Genomic DNA, 26098 nt, shown 5'->3' with positions numbered 1-26098 from the left:
TACCTGATTTTCCATTTAGCATTATTTTGGAACGTACTGGGTATATTTCTTCAAAATCCATAACTTTGGTTTTAGTTCTTGATATTTTCTAATCACAGAGCTTTCCTATTAAATCCAAACGATGTGGAGCAAATTTTAAATAGCCCTCGATCTTTTGTAAAATTATTTGGTCAGTTATAGGGTGTTCATTTTAACTAAAGACACTTAAATATCTCTAAAACTACTCATCGGATCACAAACACTTATAGTTCCAGTTTGTTTGTCTCGGATGGGGACATCCAATTATACCACACTCAACCCCCCACCCCACCCCGTGCGTGGGTGGCAACTTTGCCCGCATCTCGTGGTCGTGCGGTAGCGTTCTCGCTTCCCACGCCCGGGTTCCCGGGTTCGATTCCCGGCGGGGTCAGGGATTTTCTCTGCCTCGTGATGGCTGGGTGTTGTGTGCTGTCCTTAGGTTAGTTAGGTTTAAGTAGTTCTAAGTTCTAGGGGACTTATGACCACGGCAGTTGAGTCCCATAGTGCTCAGAGCCATTTGAACCATTTTTTTGTGGCAACTTTGAAATCTTCATTGGGAACCCCCGGTTTTTATTGCTTATTACGATTCTACCGCGAAATCTACATACGTTTTGACTGAAGCATTTTCTGCGTTTCGACACAGAAGGCGCTGTAATCGGAGGAATAGAAATGGGTACACAATCGCAATTTCTGACATGCAACTCAATAGCCCTTGAATATCCAATTGCACCGTGTTACCCCACTCCATGCTGCAAGGGTAGGACAGGTGAGTATTTCATAACTTTTATGAAACGTCCCCTTTGAACAATTATACACGAGACTGTGCTTATCCTGACACACAATATTTTTAGCGCAACACAATCTGACTTTCAGAAATCCCTACAAAAGAATGGCCCTGACTAACATTAACCTATGCATTTCACAAATCGCTTACCTCACAAAAATCTTGGTTACTCGAACTACTGCAATACAGCGAGCGCCACTACTGCCAGCTAAATAAAAGATTCAAACTATGGAAGGCACTAACTACTGATAGGGATAGTTAGCAAATGAAAGATTTTAATAGAGAACAAACAATGTATTTACCTTAATAGTCATAATATATATAGCAGTTCATGACAAATTACAAAACTCCGCCATCTCTCTCCCCACATCCACCACTGCTGGCGGCTCACCTCCAACTGCGCAACGCTACGCGCTGTTCACAGCCAGCTGCCTAACACTACAATGGCAGACAACAATGCAAACTACCCACAGACTGCACACAGCACAGCCAGTGATTTTTCATATAGAGCGCTACGTGGCGTTTCCAATAAGAAAACATAAACAGCCTACTTACACTTTTAATTGGATACCCCATTTGCAACGTCGTATTCCATTGACACATCGAATATGGCCCTTCTGTGGCCGCGTAGCGAACTACAACCTATCAGGTGGTAATCTGCGACCGGAGCTCATGTATCGTGCAGACGCTGAACAGACAGCGGCTCTATACCATACAATACTTGCGCAGTGTTTATTGCCTGCAATCCTACATCCCATCTGGAGAACAGACGTGCAAGTGGACGGTTGCGACCATGAAAAAATTGAAATGATCCTGATTTACAGATAACATAGGATAAATGTTGAAGCTGCTGTTGTTTTGTATGACTAGCGTTTCCCAGAGAAGGCTCGGTCACGTAAATTATGGCTCTGCACCCATTTCTATTCCTCCGATTACAGCGCCAAGGTGGGTGTAAGACTGCACCCTTATGGTCTTCACCTGTTAACCGCTATTGATGCTCTTCTCTCTTTGTCTGTAGTAATTAAAATTTCGCTATTTAAATACAAACATTTTATTACTTGTATTAAATGTTTAGAATAACTTTGTCTTTCCATTACATACCGCTGTATACACCTGCCCCTCTGCCGAAGGCTTTTTCATAATCTACGAATGCAATACGAGTGCTCAGACTGTATTTTCGTATTTTTTCAATTATTTGCGGCACTGTTGTAATATTGTCACTGCATGGTTGTCCTCTTCTGAAAGCATTATTCCCCATTTACTCTTTTCAGTACGTTATTATTTACTCATGCATATATTACTGATCTGTAATTTCGAGGCCGCCGCGGTGGCCGAGCGGTTCTAGGCGCATCATTCCGGACCCGCGCGACTGCTACTGTCGCAGGTTCGAATCCTGCCTCGGGCATGCATGTGTGTGATGTCCTTAGGTTTGTTAGGTTTAAGTAGTTCTAAGTTCTAGGGGACTGATGACCTCAGATGTTAAGTCCCATAGTGCTTAGAGCCATTTGAACCATTTTTTTGTAATTTCCACAAGCATTTCTAATCGATTTTGAGTGATACTACTTCCACCACTCCTCAAGAGTCGGCTGTCATCTTCCGTTTCAAACATTTATTCTTCTGCGGCTTCGCATTTATGAAGTTTCTATTCTCTTCTTGTCTGAACTGTCTATCGCCCATGTTTCACTTCCTAACTAGGATTCGCACCAGACACATATTTTCAGAAAAAGTTCCTAAATGTATATAAGATATCAGCACTTTTCTTTTTCAGAGACGATTATCTTGCTGCTGCAAGTCTACATTTTGTATCATCTCTGCCTGGTCCATCGTCAGTGATGCTACTTGCAGCGTCTCATTTGTTAATGTAATTTCCTCAGCATCACTGTGTTTAACTGAACCACTTACCACGTTTGTATTATTTTGGTAATGTTTTTCTTATAACTTCTTCTCCAGACACTATTCATTCATTTCAACGGAACTCGTAAGGCCCTTGATGTCTCTGTTAGATTTACAACTGTAAACCCCATTTCGATTTTTTTTTTCCTCTACTGTGTACATAGCCCGAATAACACAGGGGACAGGCTACAGCCTTGATTTCACTCCGTTCTCTACTGCTGCAGCTCTCTCATAAACTCCAGCTCTTATAGCTGTAATCTGATATATGTGCGTTTTTTTAGATAAACTTTCACTTCGTCCTATTTTTAGAAGCCTTGGTCTTGGAAATTGAGAAGCTATCACAATAAATCAGTTTTGGTTATTGATAATTTGATACCAGTGTCTGCGTTTAATTTGTACAGCACTGAAGATGATTACTATGTGATCGAAAATCGATTCAGCAGAAACATCAATATTACGGCCAACGCTGACCTTCCTTTTAATTTAACAGTGATAATTGTTACAAACCAACAGACAGACACTGTAGCACATGCAGTGGTAAATAAATGGCTATCAAAGTTCGGTGTTCCAGAGATGATAACCCCAGCTCCTGTCAGAGCTGATGAAGCCGTTTTGTCCTTTGTTACACAACTGCAAACTGAGCTGTAGCCAATTATGTAATGTGTCGTTGTAGTGATGGCTATGTCGGAAAGGGGAGGGAGATTCAGTGAGCTAACAGCAACTGAGGATGGATGAATTACTGTGGAGCTGATGTTCCAGCATGTGGAGGATTGTCGTAGTGACCAAGACCACAGAGCTGAAGTAATAAGTGTGGTCTGGATTCTTCTTCGTACAACCTATGTCCATTTGGCATGCCCATCCACCTGAACTCCTTGTGTATCAGCTACTAGTCGGCCAGGTCAACAACAGGAATTAGGAATTACTTGGTGTGACTAAAAAGAAACGAAAACCGTCAGCTTTATTTGATGCTAGAGATGTCAGCGAAGCAGTACACAGGGATCACCACCAAGGCATAGTTTGAAAAGACTGTCCAGAACTGACGCAGCAGGCGTCGCCACCCAGGCCATATTATAAAGTTACCACATTTCTAGCTCTCACTGACACTGCAGAAGTGGGAAGTCGTGTGGAGAAGCACTGATTGGGTCTATTATACACTCTGCGTGTCGCTGAGCTCCTTTCTGTCCTATGTGGCAAGGATTGATAGACTGGCAAACCACTGGTGGATCTATCTGCCATAAATAATGCCCATTTTATCCAGTCTGTATCAGTTACAACAAGCGGCCAGCATTAAGAGAAAGTCTATGCCAGTCATCGTTCCAAAATAGGACATCCAGCTTCTGCTGTAAGACACAGTCTCAAATCGAGCTGGCACTGGGATCGAACTGGTGTTCCCTGGTACTACGCCATTTACCGGATGACTTCCATTAACTAGAGGTCGCCAGATTGCATTTCTTGGTTAACTTCTGAGCCTGCCTAGCTGCCTTCTAGTGGCACACGCTGCTGCCACCTGTTTACCTTGCATGGGCACACTAACGCTGTAAGATGAGGTCACTGCTGTCCATGTCAGCGTCAACGGTTCGTCTCCAAACGTTCCCAAGCGTCCTGCATTAGCCTGTGCACAAGCCCGGCCATCTACTCCTGATGCCATCACATCTACTTTCCGCACAGGCCAAAGTCCTTTTCGGTGTTTTCTCGCCACCATAGAGGTGCATTCAAGTTCTAAGGCCCCCGATTCTTTTTCTCCAGACTGGAAAGAGATAGAAACATGCGCATTGTTTTAAAATGAGGCCGCGTTCATTTTCAATACGTCCCAGAGATGGCAGCACCGTACGGCAGATGGAATTTTACCGCCAGCGGCGAGAATGAGAACTGTTTTAAATACTTAAAATGGCGACGTTTTCCTTACTTGAACAGCGTGCAATCATTCGTTTTCTGAATTTGCGTGGTGTGAAACCAACTGAAATTCATCGACAGTTGAAGGAGACATGTGGTGATGGAGTTATGGATGTGTCGAAAGTGCGTTCGTGGGTGCGACAGTTTAATGAAGGCAGAACATCGTGTGACAACAAACCAAAACAACCTCGGGCTCGCACAAGCCGGTCTGGCGACATGATCGAGAAAGTGGAGAGAATTGTTTTGGGGGATCGCCGAATGACTGTTGAACAGATCGCCTCCAGAGTTGGCATTTCTGTGGGTTCTGTGCACACAATCCTGCATGACGACCTGAAAATGCGAAAAGTTTCACCCAGGTGGGTGTCACGAATGCTGACGGACGACCACACGGCTGCCCTTGAGGCATGTTGCCAAGCAATGTTGACGCGCAACGACAGCATGAATGGGACTTTCTTTTCGTCGGTTGTGACAATGGATGAGACGTGGATGCCATTTTTCAATCGAGAAACAAAGCGCCAGTCAGCTCAATGGAAGTACACAGATTCACCGCCACCAAAAAAATTTCGGGTAACCGCCAGTGCCGACAAAATGATGGTGTCCACGTTCTGGGACAGCGAGGGCGTAATCCTTACCCATTGCGTTCCAAAGGGCACTACGGTAACAAGTGCATCCTACGAAAATGTTTTGAAGAACAAATTCCTTCCTGCACTGCAACAAAAACGTCCGGGAAGGGCTGCGCGTGTGCTGTTTCACCAAGACAACGCACCCGCACATCGAGCTAACGTTACGCAACAGTTTCTTCGTGATAACAACTTTGAAGTGATTCCTCATGCTCCCTACTCACCTGACCTGGCTCCTAGTGACTTTTGGCTTTTTCCAACAATGAAAGACACTCTCCGTGGCCGCACATTCACCAGCCGTGCTGCTATTGCCTCAGCGATTTTCCAGTGGTCAAAACAAACTCCTAAAGAAGCCTTCGCCGCTGCCATGGAATCATGGCGTCAGCGTTGTGAAAAATGTGTACGTCTGCAGGGCGATTACGTCGAGAAGTAACGCCAGTTTCATCGATTTCGGGTGAGTAAATTAGAAAAAAAAAATCGGTGGCCTTAGAACTTGAATGCACCTCGTACTGCTGATAGCTGGATGCCGTCCGGTACCGTCAGCTTATGCCATGAAATGGCTACGCCAGCAAAATGTGAGTGCTGTGTTCAGCACCCTAGACGCACACCCTGTCCAGTGGCTCAAACAACACCACTATTGTATATGGAGGAGTAGATGATGGTCACCTTAGTCCTGTTGATATGCCAGTGACTATGGAGAGCTGAACGACGTCTTGATCTCTAAAGAACGCTTCTTCCGCCCACCATAGAGCAAGGTCTCTGCGGCGTGGTAGATGATCGGCAGTTGAGGTCGTCAACGCAGTAAGGTACGTCAATATAAACAGCTTCATCCCCAGCCCCCAGTACTTCCTCCCTACGCACCTGTGGCAGTTACTGACCCTTCGAAGTCGCAGACGCCGGCGATGAACGGCACCGCCTCGAAATCTCCACTGAGCATGATGTCCGCGGGATGGCGAGTCATGAACGCTCCCCCCTCAGCGTCTGGAGCCTCCAGCGCGCCCGCGAAGTTGAAGATCCAGCAGCGAGCCTTGTCCTGGAGACACACAGAGGTCCGCTGAATCCCACAGAGTTGACCATACCACTCGTGGCCAGGAGTGTATACTACTAGTGTGCCCAAAAACGCCAAGGACAATGAACATCACTAGCTACACTACTGCATTTTTACAAAATGTTTGTCATTCCCTCTGAAATAGCACACCAGTCGCTTTGGAGCGCTGTAGTTGGTGAAGAACTGGTCACGGTATAAGGTGCTCATGTAAGCCCCCTTGCAGCCCTCTCTGGCTAAGTCGTGGCAGTGAGGTGGTTTGTGTACCTGTCAACTGGATGGAATCAGCGCAACAACAGATGAGCCGACATGTTTGGACGTATCACGATGTGAATGAACTTGCTCGACTTGTATGTGTATCAGTGCAGGTGAATCATCGTGTACGTAAAGCTTGATGCACCACTTGTGGCCACATAACATGGTGTCAGAACATTGGTCGTAAGAAGAACCCGACAGAAGGACAGGTAACGTCAAGCCTTGTCAAAGATAGTCGTTTCCAAACCTAACAGCAGTTGCAGCTATCAGTGAATACAGTTCCATCTCTAATAGTTTGCGCGCCAAAATTGCGAAGGGAACTGGATGCAATGTATATCTGGAGTCGGGCACCTCACAAAAAGCCGCTCCTCACAGAGACAAAACACTGCACGTCTTCAGTGGGCGAAGCAACACAGAAAGTGGAAAGTAGCCGACTGGAGGCGTTCTGTGATAGTAAGGGGCTGTTTTCTTATCATGAGTTGCGCCGACTCATTCATGTTACGCGGTCATGACATGTTTGAGCCGTGTGTGGCTCGTGTTCGTGCCATATCTCATTTGACATCCTGTTTTTACTGTACTATCACCTCGTTATGTTAATTACAATTACTGGTGTCACTGAGCTGCCACCTTGCCTGTCCTTGAGCGGCAGCAGCGGCAGTTATCGATATAAGCCATGGCGTATTATCTTCGCTGACTGCTATTACTTCCCGGTTGTCGTATGTTTGGGGTTAGTTCGGATCAGCCAGTGAGTTGGGAGGCGCTAGCAGTGCAGTTCGGATCTGCCAGTGAGTTGGGAGGCGGACCTGGTAGTGTTTGACTTAGGACGCGGCAGAAGTTCAGTCGCGGAGCGTCTGCAGTAAGGTCCGGATAGCCAAGACTCCCCCTATGGTTGCCGATACGTATCACTTGAGTGCGGACCACCTTGGTTGGTCGTCGGTCGGTCGTCTTGTCGGACGACGTGTATGTTGGCCGGCGATCGCTTATGGGTTGCCTGCGTGTTATTGCACAGTCGCTGCCGTTAGTATCATCTAGTCCTTCGTGCAAGTGTTCGTGAAACTGTGTGTAACTTGTGATGTCGACTGCTCAGTTATTTTAGTGCTGTCTGCATGCTGATGTGTGGCAGTCGGTCGGTTGGAGTGGAGCAGCGAGGAAATCTCCACAGGGCATAGTGTGGCCGGGCCCAATGGCGGTCTCTACACAGTGTCGGAGTGTGTGGGGCTGTCCACATTGCTACGAGCTCCGTGGCTCACCGACTCTGTACACGAAAGTTTGGATTTAATTTATCAGCAAGTCAAGACTGTTCACATTGTGCCGTCTGGTTCTCGTTGTTGGCTGTTGGGACGTCCCAGCGAGCAACAACGTGTGTGTTCAGAAATGTTCAAAATGTGTGTGAAATCTTATGGGACTCAACTGCTAAGGTCATCAGTCCCTAAGCTTACACACTACTACCTAAATTATCCTAAGGACAAACAAACACACTCATGCCCGTGGGAGGACTCGAACCTCCGCTGGGACCAGCCGCACAGTCCATAACTGCAGCGCCTTGGACCGCTCGGCTAATCCCGCGCGGCAACAACGTTTGTGTTCGAGTTGGCAAAGATTTAGCCACCGTCCGGTGGAGTCTAACTGTATTTGGTTATTTGCAATTGAAGTGCACCAGCGGAATTTTCTGCCTTGTGCCCGTTAACGTTCCGGTTACCTGCCCTGGCCGTTGACGTAAATTCAGGCAGTGTCCTTTCCTCACCATTTTGTCGCTGTCCAGGACGTTGTGTGGTTTGACAGTTTAATGTATGCTTGGTTGTGGGCGTCATGCCTTTTTCGTTTTGCATTGAACTCCCGGTTGTGTGCTGGTCGAGTGGAGCGCAAGTTACCTTGTCGGTGGGTCCACTGACTGTCTGTTGGTTGGGTTGTCGTCGGATCGAGAATGGTTGGGCCGACTGCCTGTCTCACCTAAGTGATCGTTAGTATTTCAAGTGCCGACCGACCGCCGAAAATTCTTTGTGCCGTTAGCTGCACTGCCTTTTCTTATTTTCTGTTGTGTGTATTTGTATGGCTCACAGCCGACGGTTTTGAATTAAAGTTGAATTGTTTTTAGTGGTGTTTTAACTCATGGGCCTTCAGCCGCTTTAAAATTAAAATTCCTTCCTTATCAAGTGTTAGATCGTTTGAGCCTTTAGCCTGATTAAAATATTGTTTATAGATAAAGCCTTGGGCCTTCTGCCTACTAAAAATTATTTTAGTTGTGTTCTGAGTCATGGGCCTTCAGCCGTTTTAAAATTAAAAGTTTCTTGCTTGTCAGGTGTTAGATTGCTTGGGCCTTCAGCCTGATTAAAATATTGTTTATAGATAAAGCCTTGGGCCTTCTGCCTACTAAAAATTATTTTAGTTGTGTTTCAAGTCATGGACCTTCAGCCGTTTTAAAATTAAAAGTTTCTTGCTTGTCAGGTGTTAGATTGCTTGGGCCTTCAGCCTGATTAAAATATTGTTTATAGATAAAGCCTTGGGCCTTCTGCCTACTAAAAATTATTTTAGTTGTGTTTCAAGTCATGGACCTTCAGTCGTTTTTAAATTAAGGATCTTCGTCTTTCGAACATCAGACTGTTTGGGGCCTTCAGCCTAATTGAAGATAAGGCCTTCTGCCTTGTGTTTTTGGTTAATTTTACCTTGAGTCTTAAATCATGGGCCTTCAGACGTCTTTAAATTAAGGTTGTTGCTTTTCAAGTATTCGATTTTGGGCCTTCAGCCAAATTGTAGAACTTATTAACGTGAGGTCTTCTGCCCTCTAAATATTCTCTTTGGCGTCTGAATTTTGAGTTAATGGCTTTTAGCTGTGTGTGGCGTATTCAGCCGATAATTAAGTTCAGGAATTTGTACTGTAATGTTTGGTTAAATAAATAACGTTATATGTGTTCAAGTGTAACTGACAGCCGCTCATTTTGGCCCCTTTCCACAATCCCAACTACTTGTCCTGTCCTGCAGGTTTAGCAGGGTGTTTCAATGTTTATTCGAACATTGTGAGAGAACAGGGTTGTTCAGTCTTCATCATCTTGCGAGTATTCGACGGCTGTTGCCACTTCTCGCTTCCCGTTTTCCACTTCCTTTCCTCAAGGACCCTTGTTGAAGTCTCCTAGCAGCCATCACGTTCCAAGCTTATCGTTTCCAGCTCCTCACAGGTTGTCCGCGTTCTCTCCATTGGCCATCGTCCATCGTTTCGAGGTGTCCATAACACTTTAGACGTTTCATCTCTATGGTGTCTCTTATTGATTTATCGACACGCACAGCCTCTCTTACGTTGATATTTGGCAAGCTGTCCGTCGTGGAGATGCCACAACTTCCTCTCCCAAGTCCCTCTCTGAGGCATGTTTATTAACCACGTATCTGTTCCGTACATAGCGAAGTTTTCAACAGCTGAACGATATATCACCTGTTTGGTCATTTTTGTTATTTGTTATTCCAAACGACTGAGTTTATTGTGTTGTTTATGTCACCTTCACTGATATCATAACTAGGGCCCGGTTTTTATTGACAAGTCATATTTTTTTCTGAACTATAGGGTGAATTTTAGAACAATTTATACACAAATCTAGCCATTTTAGTGTCGAAAAATGTATTTTGATTGTGCATATAAAGTCATATTTCAACAAATTTTAGTAACAGTTCATATTGCGGCTAACTTGTAATATAATAGGTCATATTTCCGTCAACTTTTACCAAAAATGGATATACCGTTTTTCTCGTATCTTACGAGACACACGAATAAGAAAATAAATATGTTGCTCACGAGACAATATTTAACGTGCTATTATGAAAGATAAACAGATAAATTAGTACTCATATTTATTTCTCAGGACTGTAGCAGAAAATCGGTGTACCAGAACAGTCGTTTCGTGAACATAAAACATTGTTGCGCAGAGTCGACAATACGCTCTCAGAGCCAACAAAGGCGGCTTCTGCCGTAATAATCATCGCAGTCGCACAGGTGTTCGCAGTAACCAGTTTGAATACAGCCTTTGCCTTGTTCAAAATGCCTTAAGCAAAGTGCTCCGACAGCGTAAAATTGCGAGGATATGTTCGAGAATTAGGAGAGAAGTTCTTTAGTACTAATGGGAAAATATCATTTTGTAAACTGTGTGAAGTTAAAGTGAGTGCAGAAAAGCGCTTAAATATGCAACAACACTTTAATACCGCTAAACACAGCAGCTGTGTGAAACGAAGTGCCGAAAATAACAGCAGGCAAACGCTGTTATTTGACCAGACAGGTCAATCGTCAACCGTGCAATCATTCTGCAAGGATTTGTGTGAGATGATGGTGTCCTACAACATCCCATTGGAAAAGCTGAAGAATCCACACTTCAGACGGTTCTTGGAGAAGTACACAACACATCCAGTTCCAGATGAACCTACACTGAGAACTATTTATCCGTATGCTACAATGATGTGCTCAACAAAATACGAATTACTATTGCTGAGCAAAAGATCTGGCTGTCGATAGATGAAACTACGGATATTAGTGGGCGATATATTGCAAATGTTGTTGTTGGTGTTCTAAAAGTTGATGGCCCTGGAGATATGTTCCTACTAACGCGTGAAACTCTCGATAGAGTAAACAATTCGACAATTGTTATTTTGTTTGACAACTCTCTGAAACTACTACGGCCGGATGGTGTGAAAAGAGACAAAGTTTTGCTGCTTGTAACAAATGGTGCTTCATATATGGCTAAAGCAACCAAAGGGCTTCAGATTCCATACCCCAGTATGGTGTATGCCACTTGCCTTGCACACGCGTTGCACAGAGTTGCCGAAGAGGTGCGATCAAATTACCCTCACGTGGACAAATTAATTCCCTGTGGCAAGAAAATCTATGTGAAGGCTCCGTTACGGGTGCGGAAATTCAAGGAACAAGCACCTTCAACACCCCACCCACCTAAACCTGTTCTTACACGATGGGGTTCTTGGCTTAAAGCTGCTGAGTATTACTGCACCAACTACAGCCAAATAAAGGCAATCTTCTGTGAGCTTGATAGCTATGAATCAAGTGCTATCAAAATTGTGAAAGAAGTTTTTAAGATACATTGTCTCGAAACTTGGCATACATCAACGCCAATTTTTTAGTGATATCAAAAGCCATCAAACGACTGGAAGCTGTTGGCACTCAGCTATGTGAGGCCCTGAGTATTGTGCAACATGTGCAGAGTGAGTTGGGTCGAGTCGTGGTCATGTGGCTGACAAAGTGAAAACCAAATTGCAAAGTGTTCTCCAATGGAATCCTGGATATTCTACACCGTGCAAAATTAGCGACAGTCTTTCAGGGAATGCGCAACATTTGAAGATACTGAAACAAAGCTGAACTCCAGTGACCTGGCTGCCTTCAAATACGCTCCAGTGACGTCTTGTGAAGTGGAGAAGAGCTTTTCCAGGTGAAAAACTATCCTCAGCGACAACCATAGATCTTTGACAATGGAAAACCTGAAAATGAGCCTTGTGATCCAGTGCAACTTTGCAGATACTTAAGATTGACATATGGTATTAAGCAATGTGAAATACTATGCTTTAAATACTATGTAGAAATAAAAACATTGTTTTACTGTTTCGATAGATGATCTTTTCACTGTACTTCGTGTTTAGAAAATAAAATATTCGGACATTCAAAAATAGGTGCAAATTAGCCACAAACCCTACAGAAAGAAAGAACTATACTTACAATATTTGGAGAAGTGAATTTTGTATTACTTTATGGTGAATAAAAAATTAAATAAACAAACAAGAATGCTTTAAATAAACTTCTATTAAGTCATATAATATTTTTAAGGGTCATATTTATGTAAGTTTTAGGTCATAAATGCTTGCATATTTCACTGTTTTTTAGGTAATTAAAATCTGGGCCCTAATCATAACCCACAGATACTTAAGTCTCACATCCCCTGATTCTACCGGCTCTAACCTCCAGATCCTCTACGGCACTGTCACCAGCCTTCAGATATTGGGTTCCTGTCATGCTTATTGTGAGGGTCCACTTTTAACTCCCAAAGCGTCTACCCGGCATCGTCCTGGTCTCCTGCTACGACCACCTGGTCATCAGTGAAAAGAAGTGAGTACAAGATTTTGTCAGTCACAGGGAGTTCTTCCAGGCTTTCAGTGCTTTTTCCTCATAGATTTTAAATGGCGCCTGTGCTATAGCAGGCTCTGATACAATACTCAAAAACGGTGTTTTTAAGTGAATTCATTCATGGACGGCTTACACTTCTTTAAGGTTCTCTTAGCATGGCATTTGATTTTCCTAGTAATTGAATTATGTGATGATTCTACTTTAGTTCGGTTTTTTTACTTCTTTCTCCACCATTTCCAGTCCCCTTCCTCGAACACATAAAACAGTGATTTTGTCTGTTTGATACTTGGCTCTTTTTCTTAAGAGCCAGTAAATTCTAATTCGGCAATATCTATATTTGACTGTACTGTGGAGAACAGGCCCCAAATCAAGAAAAACATGTTTCTCCAGTTTTAGTGTAACACTTACGTTTAATACTTACATCATCTCTGTTGGAGTTTGTGTTAACCATCTCCCTATTGTTTGCAGGTAAATAATTAGAACTGTAGGCAAACAAAGCATAGTGTATATTCTTTTCCTGTTCCTTATTGTCACACATAGTAAACACTAGATATATGATTCCAGAATGAGATTTTCACTCTGCAGCGGAATGTGCGCTGATATGAAACTTCCTGGCAGATTAAAACTGTGTGCCCGACCGAGACTCGAACTCGGGACCTCTGCCTTTCGCGGGCAAGTGCTCTACCATCTGAGCTACCGAAGCACGACTCACGCCCGGGCGTGACCCCTCTTCCCATTAGCGTAATTTCTAGGAAATCAGGTGACAGCACTTGCTGTGTTCTTCTCATGAGCAGCTACAAGAAAGCCCAGGCAAAGCCGAGACATACCAAGTAAGGCTGAGAGAGGCCGAGACTTGGACCACAGGTACATTGTGCACCCACACATTTTTGCATTCTGTGATCGACCCTGGCTTAGATGCTGACTCTGGCTGGCAGAGTGAAGGCATGTCTTACCTCCTTCTGTTGCTGGGTGGTTGCGTGTATGTGTGTGTGCGAGGGAAGGGGGGGGTTAGCTAATGTACGTTTATACGCATGCACTGCTGCCAGCAGCTACTGGCCTGACATGCCTTCTCTAACACTGTATCCACATGTGGTGGAGGGTCCCTAGCGCTCAAAGGGCTGTCAGTCAGCTACTGAGTGGGCCAATGGTAGTAGAAGGGTGCACTGACACAGCAAGGTGGCTGGAGACTGATGAATACGGTGGTGCTAAAGAAGCTTCAAAAATGGTTCAGATGGCTCTGAGCACTATGGGACTTAACATCTATGGTCATCAGTCCCCTAGAACTTAGAACTACTTAAACCTAACTAACCTAAGGACATCACACACATCCATGCCCGAGGCAGGATTCGAATCTGCGACCGTAGCGGTCGCGCGGCTCCAGAGTGTAGCGCCTAGAACCGCTCGGTCACTCCGGCCGGCTCGGCTGGTACAGCTTAACCACATAAAACGACGCCTTTCACAATTGCTAAACTTGGAAACAGGAGCTATCAGTGAGTAATTTGTTTATGCACTTATGCAGAGTACTTGATACATGGCCAGGATGTACTTTGTCTAATAAATAATCCCCAACACCTCCACACAGTAAATGTTACACAGCAGGCGTGTATGAAATGTACCCTGCACCTCCATAAAGCAATTTAGGGACATCCTGTGTATGATTGTAGTGAGTTTTTAACCTCATAATGACTTAGATAGTTTTTCATATCCCACCATTTTTACAGGTCCACTATGCCGTTGGGTCTGACTTAACTTTAAGGGGCCTGTTGGCGACATTAGTATGTCGGCCATAGTCGACTATTAACTATACTAGTTAAGATATCTGGTGATCAACTTGTGTCCTACATTATAGCCATTAAGATAAGAGGAACATAAATATATACGCCGTGTCATAGATCATACAAATGAAGGTAGGATATGTCAGAAAAATTCTGCTAAGCATATCGTTTCGTAAATTACGGCTATAAAGATAAAGGTGACATAAATATACAAAGCAAGGCTGGTGGCGATAAGGATAATTAAATAACTACTTTTATAACAAATAAATAGCAATTAAGAACCAAGGATAACACCCTGAGTCATAGAATGAGAGCCAAACTGACATAATGAATGAGGGAGGAGGGGGAAGGTGTTCAGTTTGTTTGCATAATGGTCAAAAACCATGCCGTACATGTCGCCCGTCCTTCTATCCCTCTGCTTGTACAGACATAGCTCTACTACTTGTATTGTCAAGCATTAAGTAGTTACTCATATTTTATAATTGATTTGTAACGATTGAGGATCACTGTCATATCATGCAGGCCTAAATTAGGGAATAACAAAAATGCAGCACTGTTACTGTCTATAACAGCGTCAGCCTTAACGATGGCCTGAATTTGGAGAGGGAGAAGACCATACGTTTCTGAAAGTATATTACTTATTAATCATTATATCCCTTAGAGATACCAGATTGCTTGGATGTTTGACTGATACATGTCAGCCGTTGTTCCAAATAGTCCTAGACATTTCCCAAGGAATTAGGATTAAATGATTTAGCTGGTCATCTGAGATGCGGTAGGGTGCCTGAGTGTTGGCCAGACAAAGAAAGTGTCCGTGAAAGTCTGTAAACATGGCAGTTATCTGTCATCTTGGAAGACGGGAATGTCTACAGCACACTCATCATGAAGATGTAAAAGTAAGGGCAACACTTGGTAACTGGAAATGTTAATGAAAACGCCATGATTCCTTTTCACGGTAACCTAAACATCTGGGCCCAAGTCACGATACGAGAAACACCTTCAAACGTAAGAAAAAGCAAAATGAAAAAAATATATGTATAAATCAATCCCAAGGTGTTTACATCATACACTACAGGCGTCGATGATTAATCATCATCATGAGATGGAAAGTGTAGTTTACATACATGCTCTTAGTGACAAACATTGGCGATTTCTTGCAAGAGCGTTGGGCCGATCAAAAGGTTAGGTTGCCACTTGCACTATTAGTAGTTAAATCAAGCAACTTTTTGAAACTAATGATATAACGCCGAATAATTATTTAAATGTCTAACTGAGTTCTATATGCTTATGAGTAGTGCAACCGTATTCTCACGTGCATCCTAACTCCCAGTACTCATACATTACAGTTATAAATTTTATTACTAACGTGCTTTGTGCTAATCATAAACGTAACTATTTATATATATATATATATATATATATATATATATATATATATATATCTTAAATCCTATTTCATTGGAGTCATAAATACGATAACGTGGGCATAACATATGGGGCCCTTTTCAGTACTTTCAAATAGTTCCACAATTTACTTAAATGCATTCCTCACTATAATATTAAAAAGATATAAAAATCTAACATACTTAAAAACGTATGGCTTCCAGAAATATTTTAATCAGTTCCTAGTGTTGTCATACAACAAAATATTACTGTTTCTGTGTCTCAATACCACAAGAAATGTACATGCATATCCTAATTCAGTTTATGTTCACCACGAATCTGTTATTTAAACTACTGGCCCTAAAATCTTCGACGATAAATTTAGCTTCTGTGCTACAAAACCAAAAAATTGTATGACGAATGTACAGTGAGACGTATACGCGGTTTCCCGCGCCAGAATGCACCACACATATTGTTCTTTTTGCACTGTTTGCCATCTCACGTCTATAAACACTACGGCTGATTCACTTGGTTACTAAAAGATGCAAGAAATAGTCAACGCTTGCCACTAGGAACAGCTACATAAAAAATTCTCTCCACCTGCCGTTGGTGATAGTGTCTAATAGCATTATCTAATAGCACTATGGATGACGTAAAAGCTCTCTGACTTGTGCAGAATTTTTTTTTTTAATGTAAATGAAATGTCGCAGTCCGTGCAGCATTTTCCATAATGATGTTATTGATATCACAGAGCCGCTTCCAGCCTGCACTACACACTCCACACACAGAAGAGGTTCAAAGTCTCATTGGGTCGTCATGAGTTCCATCATTTGAAAATGGGAAAAATCGTGACTCATCGGACCACTCTACACGCCTTATGTCAACTATTGTCTAAGTTTTGTGTTGTTTAGCCCATTGAACACATCCAATTTTATATGCTAAAGTGAGCGACGGCTATCTGCAAGGTAACAGACTTCAAATGTCTATCCTGCAGTTCTCTTAGCAATGTTCCCTCTGAAACTGGTCAAGTTGCACTTGTACTCCTTGACAGCAACAATTCCTGTCTTGTTTGTAAATAATAGTCATTGCCAACGCGTGGCGCTCGACTCTGGTCCCTGTCATTTAAGAATTTTTTTACAACCACTGTTCTAATGTCATTGTACGTTACTTTGGGTAGTACACCATTCGCTGTAGACACGTTGGTTGTCTGCATTGAAACACCAGTAAATCTGGCTGCTTTGTTCACGATTTGGTCAGAGGCACGATACCTCCCTTATGCCTCTCTGTCACATCCCCACGTCGACCCATCTTAATACAATGTTTCTATACAATCAACTGGCACAAGGCACTATTTTGCCACCATGAGGCATGTCAGCAGTGAAGGGTTACATGACCACCTACTACAACTTATACACTATCGACAGCACTCCAAATCGGCTAATGTGTTTTTTTTAATCGGATTCTTAAATTTTGAATTTTAAGCTTATGCAAAGCGTTTGAAATGCAGTACCTCTTCTGTGCGACCCAACATGGCGCTCTCCTGTAGCAGTCTAGCAGGCTGCTTGCTGAGGAACTCCACAAGCTCCTTGGAGTCCTGCGTCTTCAGGCCCAGGTGCTCTCCCAGCAAAAAGGACCTCGTACGCACGTCCTTCGAGAAGAGTCCATCGCCTGTCGCTACTCCACTCTGGGCGATGGCTCTCCGGAATAGGCCTGTAGAAGTGAAAGCTCCCAAAAGTGATATCTGCATCCACATCTATGTCTACATCCACAACTACTTCTAGAGCTACATCCTTGCCGAAATCGACATCTGTGTTTATGTATAATCTATGTTTCCTATATATGACTACATCTACACCTACTTGTGTGTCTACTTCTTCGTCTACATGTGCACATATATTTGCATTTATAACTACATCTATGTCTACATCTGGATATAAGTCTACCTCTACTGATCACGCAAAATATTTTACAGTGCCTAGCGGACGGTGGTTTGTACCACTGCTAGTCATTCCTTTTTCTGGTTCGCTCACAAAGGAAATGGGCCAAAAATGATGTCCTGCATGCCTCTGTATGGTCCCTAATAACCTTACAGTTCTTAAGCTAAATGTACTTTGCAGACAGTGAAGTCTCTGGGTCACGAATGGAGTTTCCCTGTACTTCCTTAACAGCATTCTGCAGGCCGTATTTCACAGTTCTTCAATGATTCAGAAAAGACATTTAAAGCTATCAAAATCTATTACAATCTTATTGATGCTAGTTTCGATTTTAAATCACCATACGTTCGATAAATGTTGCAACGTAATATGGAAGGACAGTTCGTGACCATCGGCAGTCCAGACAATACATATGACTCACTGTATCGAGCAAGGACATCACACACATCCATGCCCGAGGCAGGATTCGAACCTGCTACCGTAGCGGTAGCGCGGTTCCAGACTGAAGCGCCTAGAACCACTCGGCCACAGCGGCCGGCAGCGTCTCGATGCCTGTACGTGGATCAACTGATCGAAGCCTGTAATGATTCATGATAAACAAGCATGCACCCTACTTAGCTATGCGAAAATATTTATTACTTTCGGCGCTAATCAGTTCCATCGAACTGCGAAGTAGAGCCATAGCCACTTTTGCGCTATAGAATGGAAGCTCATAACTTGTACATCCGATGCCGATAAACTGAGCTACATTGAGGGGAATGGAAACGCCTGTGGGACAAATTGATCAAAATTTCATCCTTACGAGGTGCGGCTAGAAAAAAACCGGACATGCTGGAAAAAACATTTATTTACAATTATTTACAATTTCATGTTATCTCCTTCAATGTACTCTCCTCCTCGGTCTCTACACCGCTCCATACGAATTTTCCACTGTTCATAGCAATGCTGCAGATCATTTTCGGTAAGTCCATACATTACTTCCGTCGCTTTTTCTTTTACTGCTTCAACAGTCTCAAATCTAGTTCCTTTCAAAGCTGACTTGACTTTAGGGAAAAGAAAAAAGTCACAGGGGGCCAAATCAGGTGAGTAGGGTGGATGATCTAAGATGGGAATGTTGTGTTTTGCCAAAAACGTCTTCACTGACAACGCACTGTGAGCTGGGGCATTGTCTTGGTGAAGGATCCATGACTTTTTTCTCCACAAATCGTTCCGTTTGCTCCGTACTCGCTCACGTAGGGTAGCCAGGACGCTGATTCACTGTTTGTCCCTCTGGTACCCAATCAATGTGCACAATCCCTTTGATGTCAAAAAAAGCAATCATCATTGCCTTGAATTTCGATTTTGACATTCGTGCTTTTTTTTGTCGTGGAGAACCAGGAGTTTTCCAATGCATCGATTGGCGTTTAGTTTCGGGATCGTAAGTAAAAAACCACGATTCATCGCAAGTAATAACATTTTGTAAGAAGGTGGGATCACTTTCAATGTTTTCCAGGATGTCAGAACAAATCATTCTTCGGCGTTCCTTCTGTTCAATTGTGAGACACTTTGGAACCATTTTTGAACACACTTTGTTCATGTTGAAACTTTCATGAAGAATCTGCCTAACACTTTCCTTGTCAACTCCTGTTAACTCAGACACTGCTCTGATTGTTAAACGGCGATCTTGTCGAACAAGTTTACCGATTTTTTCAATGTTTGCATCATTTTTTGCTGACAATGGTTTGCCAGTGCGAGTGTCATCACTGGTGTCTTCGCGGCCATCTTTAAATCGTTTAAACCACTCAAACACTTGTGTTCGCGATAAACAATCATCGCCGTACACTTGTTGTAACATTACAAACGTTTCACTTGCAGATTTTCCTAGTTTTAAACAAAATTTGATGTTAACACGCTGTTCTTTCTGTACACTCAACATTTTCCGACGCACAGACGAAACGTCAACTACTTAAAACAGACGCCACGGACAGACTGAGTGCAGGAGGCAGATGAAACTCGAGCAGTAGGCGGAGCGAGAGTCACGTGACAGGCCACGCGACTTTCAGCCTTATTGCATTCGTTTTATTGTTTCACCAGTACTAGTCCGGTTTTTTTCTAGCCACACCTCGTATACGAGGTTATTTTTAGTATTTTCAATAACTAATGGGGAAGTGAATAAATGATGCCAAATAAGAGAATGTGAGAACGAATTAATAAATCAAAGCGTGAACGACTGGGACTAAGTAAGTCAAGGAATGAATTTTGAAGTTTTTTAACGAATAAAGATAGGGAAAACGTGAATAACGCATGAAGGAAAATGTAAAGGTCTACCGTTCTTAAGAATCTGACACCACTAGCCCATAATGTAAAAAGGTAGGAAGGAAATTTTCCATGGGCTTCTCGAAGATACCGACCTGCTTTTCATTTTAAGCGATCTTTTATAACTACTACAAACTAGAAATGTGGGCGGCGATGGTTATTTGAATTCCATCGCTCACCGTTACAAGTACGGTGCTTCAACCTGTGCAACACCTATCTCAGTTGAAGGTTTAGATTCATCATTGGCTGCATCAAGAAGCATCTCGTCGAATACCCAGAATGATTCAGAGAAATCAGGATTGCCGAAAGAGGATCCTATGTCAACTCACTGTCACACCACCATATTAATCATCAGAGAAAGATTTTCTGAACGCATTAGACATCTGGTTATATTCGAGAGTATGCCTGGCAACATCGACAGCCAGAAACCCTGTTGCCTCCATTTGCTTACCTTTCGCCATTGGGGAGAGAACTAGCGCATGGCAGGACCAGCCTCCTGCGCTGCACCCAAAGATGGTGATGTTGTCGGGGTCTCCGCCAAAGCTGGAGATGTTGTCCCGAACCCACCGCAGCGCCATTACCTGGTCCTTGAAGCCCATGTTGCCAGGAACCACATTGTCACCCGTGCTCAGGAAGCCTGCAACAGAGTGGATATATATACAATGTTAGCAATTAAAACTGCGACACCAGGATGCAGAGAAAATAAAATTTACGTCACTATTAGTATAGTAGGTGATTCGGGGATACAAGCTGTACACATAACTTATATCTGTAGGAACAATGGAGAAAAAAAAAAAAAAACTGAATAATTGTAACTTGATATTTCGAGGGTGCTTTTCTGCTTATAATTTTAAAACTGTTTTGAAAAGGCTTTTAGGAATAAAATGCACATTTGTTAAATTGTAACTTGATAAATGGAGGGTGCTTTTCTCCTTATAAATTTTAAATCTGTTTTTGAAAAGGCTTTTATGAATAAAATTTCCATTGCTTGAAAAAATTTAATTTGTGTCCATCAGATACTCCTTGGCAACTACTTCCACGGTCACATAGTGTGTTAATGTTCTTGATGAATCGCTAGTAAATAAAGTAAATTCTTTAAGAAAAAATTTTGAAAGTAAGTTTTCAACGGTTCAAATGGTATTGAAGCTGGCCATTGAATCGAACTGAACTTCGGTGACAGCTATCTACATTCGAACTCCGCAAGCCGCCAGAAAGAGCGTGAAGGAGGATACCTTGTACAGCTGCTTTATATTCCTTTTTCTGCTCCCACTCGCAGACGGGGAGATGGAAAAAAGACTGCTCAAGTCTCTTCTGTACATAAAGCCCGTTTCATTTCATGTTACCTTGCAACGTTACGCCTAGATATGTAATCGATGTAATTGTGTCAAACGCCACACATCTAACACTGTACTTGAACACTGAAGGATTGTTTTTCCAACTCATCTACATTAACTTACATATTTTTCCACATTTACAGAAAGCAGCTACTTATCACGCCAAACGAAAATTCTAGTCAGTCCAGCTAGGATCTTCAATGAGTTATCGAAGGCATTTGAACGTGTCTGTTAGAGAATCTTTTAGGGAATACATGAATCAACAGACACTTGCTTTGATTTTTATTAAAGATTCAGAAATTATAAAGTTGCCCTAGACTGTTCGAAGTACACAAAGATCGACGCCGCATAATCTGCATGGGAAGAAATTGAAATGGAGGCCCACAGCGTTCGCTTATTGGCTAACTACTGTTTTTGCCTTATAGCGTACCATTTCATTTGAGCCAGGAGGAAGAAATTACTCTGTTTACAGGTGATAAAAGCATTGTTGTGAAGCTGTGCAAAGACGCATTAACAGAGACTGTAGTGACTGACTGGTTTTCAACAAATTTGCTAACTTTGAAATTTGAAAAATAAAAATCATCTGCAAAATTGCAATGTCAAAAATGTGCGACATCCTGTTAACCGAGAACACCAACAAGAGAAAAGAAGCAGGTCATAAAGTACTAATTTATTAGGTGTGCATATTGATGAAGACGTGAACTTGAAAAACCATATAGTACACCTGATAAAACATTTAGGTTCGGCTACTTTTGCCATAAGTAGAACCGCCAATTTTAGAGATACGGAAGTCAGTACTTGAACATGTTTGCACATTTTCAAGAGCGTATGTCTTATGAGATAATATTATGGGGTAATTCCTATCTTAGACAAAAGGTATTCTTTGCCCAGAATAAAATAAACAGAATTTAAGTGTGGTGCTCAGTTCTTTTTACTTAGGTATATTAATCACAGCCCCACTACATATTTAAAAATACACAATATTTTAATTTTTCTGTGGAGACACACGATTCTTCGGTGTACATAATGCGACGTCATTCACTGTTCCATTCCAAACGCAGCCGTTTGTGTTGTGGTGTTAAAGACAGCCTATGCATGGTCTGGTAATTCCCTAATCGAGCTGCTGATGGCCTCGGATCAATGGCGCAAGATAACACACAATGTTGAAGGGGTCTATTACTTGTTCTAGAATGGTAAGCGCAGATGTGAAGGGGGTTACGACGTGCTTGATGCACACGATTTCGCCGGCGAGATCGTGTACCAGCACTCTCAACTGAAGATGGCGGCCAGATGGACCGCTGAAATATTGTGTCAAGATGACGTTATGATCCGGCTGCACACCCGCGAACAATATTATCAATTACTACGCCGGGAAAGCCTTCGTAATCACAGCCCTACACAACATTAGGCAGGTGTGCCAGTTTCTTTGGCTCTTAAATGTATTATGTTTATTACATATCTACTACTAGCGAGCAATTTTTCCTGCCACATTGCATCCACTCATCGACTACCGTATACTGACTGCCGTGTCTGCTACGCTAAATTGTCTCTGCCGAAGACCATTAAGGTAACTGCGGCCTTGGCCTATGAGAAGCGAGGTTTCCGAGACTCATCGTCAGGTTTTCGGGTGATGAGCAGGGACAAAGCATTTTTCTTCTTGTTTTAATCGGTTCGAGCCTCTTATTGAGTTTTTGCCTGTCTGTAGTAAGGTTTATTAATGTGTGTGGCTATACTGAACTATCTTGAGAAAGAGAGAGATCTATTTATGAAAGCAGATGTTGGTTTATATTGGTAATATTATAATCATATATACAGCTCTTCTCCATGCTTCCACTCCGGAACATAGAGTAATACTTTTCTGCAACTATGTGCTTCACGAGGCATGTTAGACTAGTGAGATTTCTTAACAACCGATATCAAATGAATAACAGAGTGGCATTTGCAATTAAGATTAGTGTGGGGCAGAGTCCATTCTGTTTCATACTGTATCTGATTTGTGATCGGATTTAGCAACCCGGTATTCTATTCACGAAAGGGTTTTTCGTCATGTTTTTCATATCTACGTTATGAAGCAAGTTCTGACGTAATTGTTTAATCACATGTCACAAATCGACTGCATATAAATTGATTGCTGTAGAATTAGGTGTAACTTTACTAGGAAAAGACACAAGGTTTGCTAAGTTTGGACAGTGAGACTAGAATTTCTCCACTGTTGGTGTGATGGCGGAAGTAGCTAGCTGCAGACCTATGGGCAGTGCGCGCACAGAACAGGGAAATGGTACCCTTGTTTCCCTGACCAAAACACTTGAATGGTCTCGCTTCAGGTGGCGGAATTCCTAAGACGGAGATACGACGTCTGTTAGCAAAAGGCGTGACAGAATTTCTGGTTGCTGTGGTGAATGGTAGCTAGCTCTAACTGTGGAAAAATGTAAGTTAATGGGCATGTGTAGGAAGAATGAATCTGTAATGTTCGGTTACAGTATTGCTGGTCTTCTGTTGGTCGTTTAAATATCTGGGCGTAACGTTGCGAAGCGATATGAAATCGAACAAGCATAACTGTAGAAGGGAAGCCAAATGGTCGACTTCGGGTTAGTGGGAGAATTTTAGGGAAGAGTGGTTCACCTGTAAAGGTGACCGCACATAGGACAGTGGTGCTACCTATTCTTGAGTACTGCTCCAGTGTTTGGGATCCGCACCAGGCCGGATTGAATGAAGACATCGAATCATTTCAGAAGCGGGCTGCTAGATCTGTGGATAGTAGGTTCTAACAACACGCAACTGTTAGGAGATGCATCGGGAACTCAAATCGGTATCCCTGGAGGGAAGGTGACGTTCTTTTCGAGAGACACTCTCGAGAAAATTTAGAGATGCTTTGGAAACTTCCCTGGAGAGGCACTATTGGAAAAATTTAGAGAACCTGCTTTTGAAGCTGACTGCTGAACGATTCTAATGCCGCCAACATACAATGCGCGCAAGGACCACTAATGATTCGAGAAAGTAGGGTTCATACGTAGGCATATAAAAGATAGTTGCTTTTCTCTCGCTCTATTTTCGAGTGGAACAGAAAAGGAGATGATCAGTAGCGGTACAGGGCACCCTCCGCCGCGCACCGCATGGTGGCTTTCGGAGTATCTATGTAGATGTAGATATAGCTGTAGGCCCTTAAGAGGCCCTGAGCGAAGCTAGAACGGCCCACGGACTCTCCCACTCAAGTATGCATATTAGGTGTTCCCTACACAGCGTGGGAAGATACCTCCTTGCCCAGAAGAATTCCCAGCCAATCACGGCGAGAGCCGTGTATAGCGCCAACCCCTAGTGTTTTTTTTTTTTTTGTTATTTTCGCGCTATTTCGAAGGGAACAGAGAAAGTCTCGATTGGCAGTGTCGCAAAACTCGCAAATCCTTCCATCCACGGCATACTTTCGGGAGTGGGACGAAGCGCAAGAGACACACGTCGCAACTTCGGGGCATACGTTGAATGTATACTCAGAGATCCAGAGGGGTCCAGTTGCAGCTTGGCGATGTTCCGGCGCGATTATTTTGAGTAAGTGTTCTATTTAGAATTGCACTGGTCTGCGCAGGTAGCAATTTGCGTAATTATTCAGCAACGAGAGTTATTCTCTTGTTTATCGTACATATGTTTCACTATAGGAATTGTGAACGAATCATGCCAAGTTAAGTAGAATTTGTGAGGTGCTCAGATTTAGACTAGTCGTTTGATTTATCCTGCAGCAGTCTTCCACATGAAATTCAGGCGGCTTCGGCACATATAAACATAATCAGCAGCTCTGAATAATCTCATACTGCTGACTGATGTCAACAATTCCTGCGTACTTGTACTCCCGTTAATGTTGATCTCGCACCCAACAATTTGAAATTCAATTAAATAATTAAATGTTTTAATAGGATATGAATGGTTTCGGTGTCATCTTTTCTTCCTAGATGGCAACGGCCTTGCCGCAGTGGATACACCGGTTCCCGTCAGACCACCGAAGTTAAGCGATGTCGGGCGTGGCCGGCACTTGGATGGGTCACCATCAGGGCCGCCATGCGCTGTTGCAATTTTTCGGGGTGCACTCAGCCACGTGATGCCAATTGAGGAGCTACTCGACCCAATCGTAGCGGCTCCGGTCACAGAAAACCATCATAACGACCGGGAGAGTGGTGTGCTGACCACACGCCCCTCCTATCCGCGCCCTCATCTGAGGACGACACGGCGGTCGGATGGTCCCGATGGGCCACTTGTGGCCTGAACACGGAGTGCTGCTTTTCTTCCTTGCGACCAGATGTTTAACAAAGATCGTCAGTACATTTCCATATTTCTAAACTGTGGTCTTGCTATGACGGTGTTTTTCCTTTTAAAACAGATGCCATTATTAGGAACATTCCCAAGTAGAAGAAGTTTGATATAATTATTTTATTTTGAGTAATTGATCGTCACCTACAAGTGCACAGAGCAGATTGTGTGATCTTTCATTGTCAGTGCGTTTTATGGTGTTATTTTGCCTACAAGGCGTAACATTAAATAGAATGTGTTGAGTTGGCAAGTGTGCTAGACACTGCTGAACCACAGATCAACCACCCACAAGACAAGTTTAAACCAAAGAACAGAGAACATGCAGAGTGCTTTTGTAACTGTGCCAAGGGCAATACATGAGTCACGTACCATTAAACTTAATGTTTTGTATAAGAAGTTTGTACTAGTGGGATGCAGTACTAATTACAAGGTTAAAGATAATCTCATATCTGTATTTAAGTTTCATT

The 26098-nt window shown here is 42.9% G+C and overlaps 1 protein-coding gene across 1 annotated transcript in view; it reads right to left on the bottom strand.

The window, feature by feature from the left end:
• Positions 1 to 26098, bottom strand: part of LOC126238804 (esterase FE4-like) — a 99623-nt gene that overhangs the window by 44409 nt on the left and 29116 nt on the right. Inside the window, exons 4-6 of the mRNA XM_049947813.1 lie at positions 20453 to 20638; positions 17283 to 17482; positions 6070 to 6241 (exon numbers count right to left, since the gene is read on the bottom strand). Of these exons, the coding sequence (XP_049803770.1) occupies positions 6070 to 6241; positions 17283 to 17482; positions 20453 to 20638 (558 nt within the window). The remainder of the gene's footprint in view (positions 1 to 6069; positions 6242 to 17282; positions 17483 to 20452; positions 20639 to 26098) is intronic.

The sequence above is a fragment of the Schistocerca nitens genome, chromosome 1, assembly GCF_023898315.1.
Source record: "Schistocerca nitens isolate TAMUIC-IGC-003100 chromosome 1, iqSchNite1.1, whole genome shotgun sequence".
NCBI classification, from domain to species: domain Eukaryota; kingdom Metazoa; phylum Arthropoda; class Insecta; order Orthoptera; family Acrididae; genus Schistocerca; species Schistocerca nitens.
Note: the sequence above shows the minus strand (reverse complement) of the source record. Positions and strands in the feature narration are given on the sequence as shown.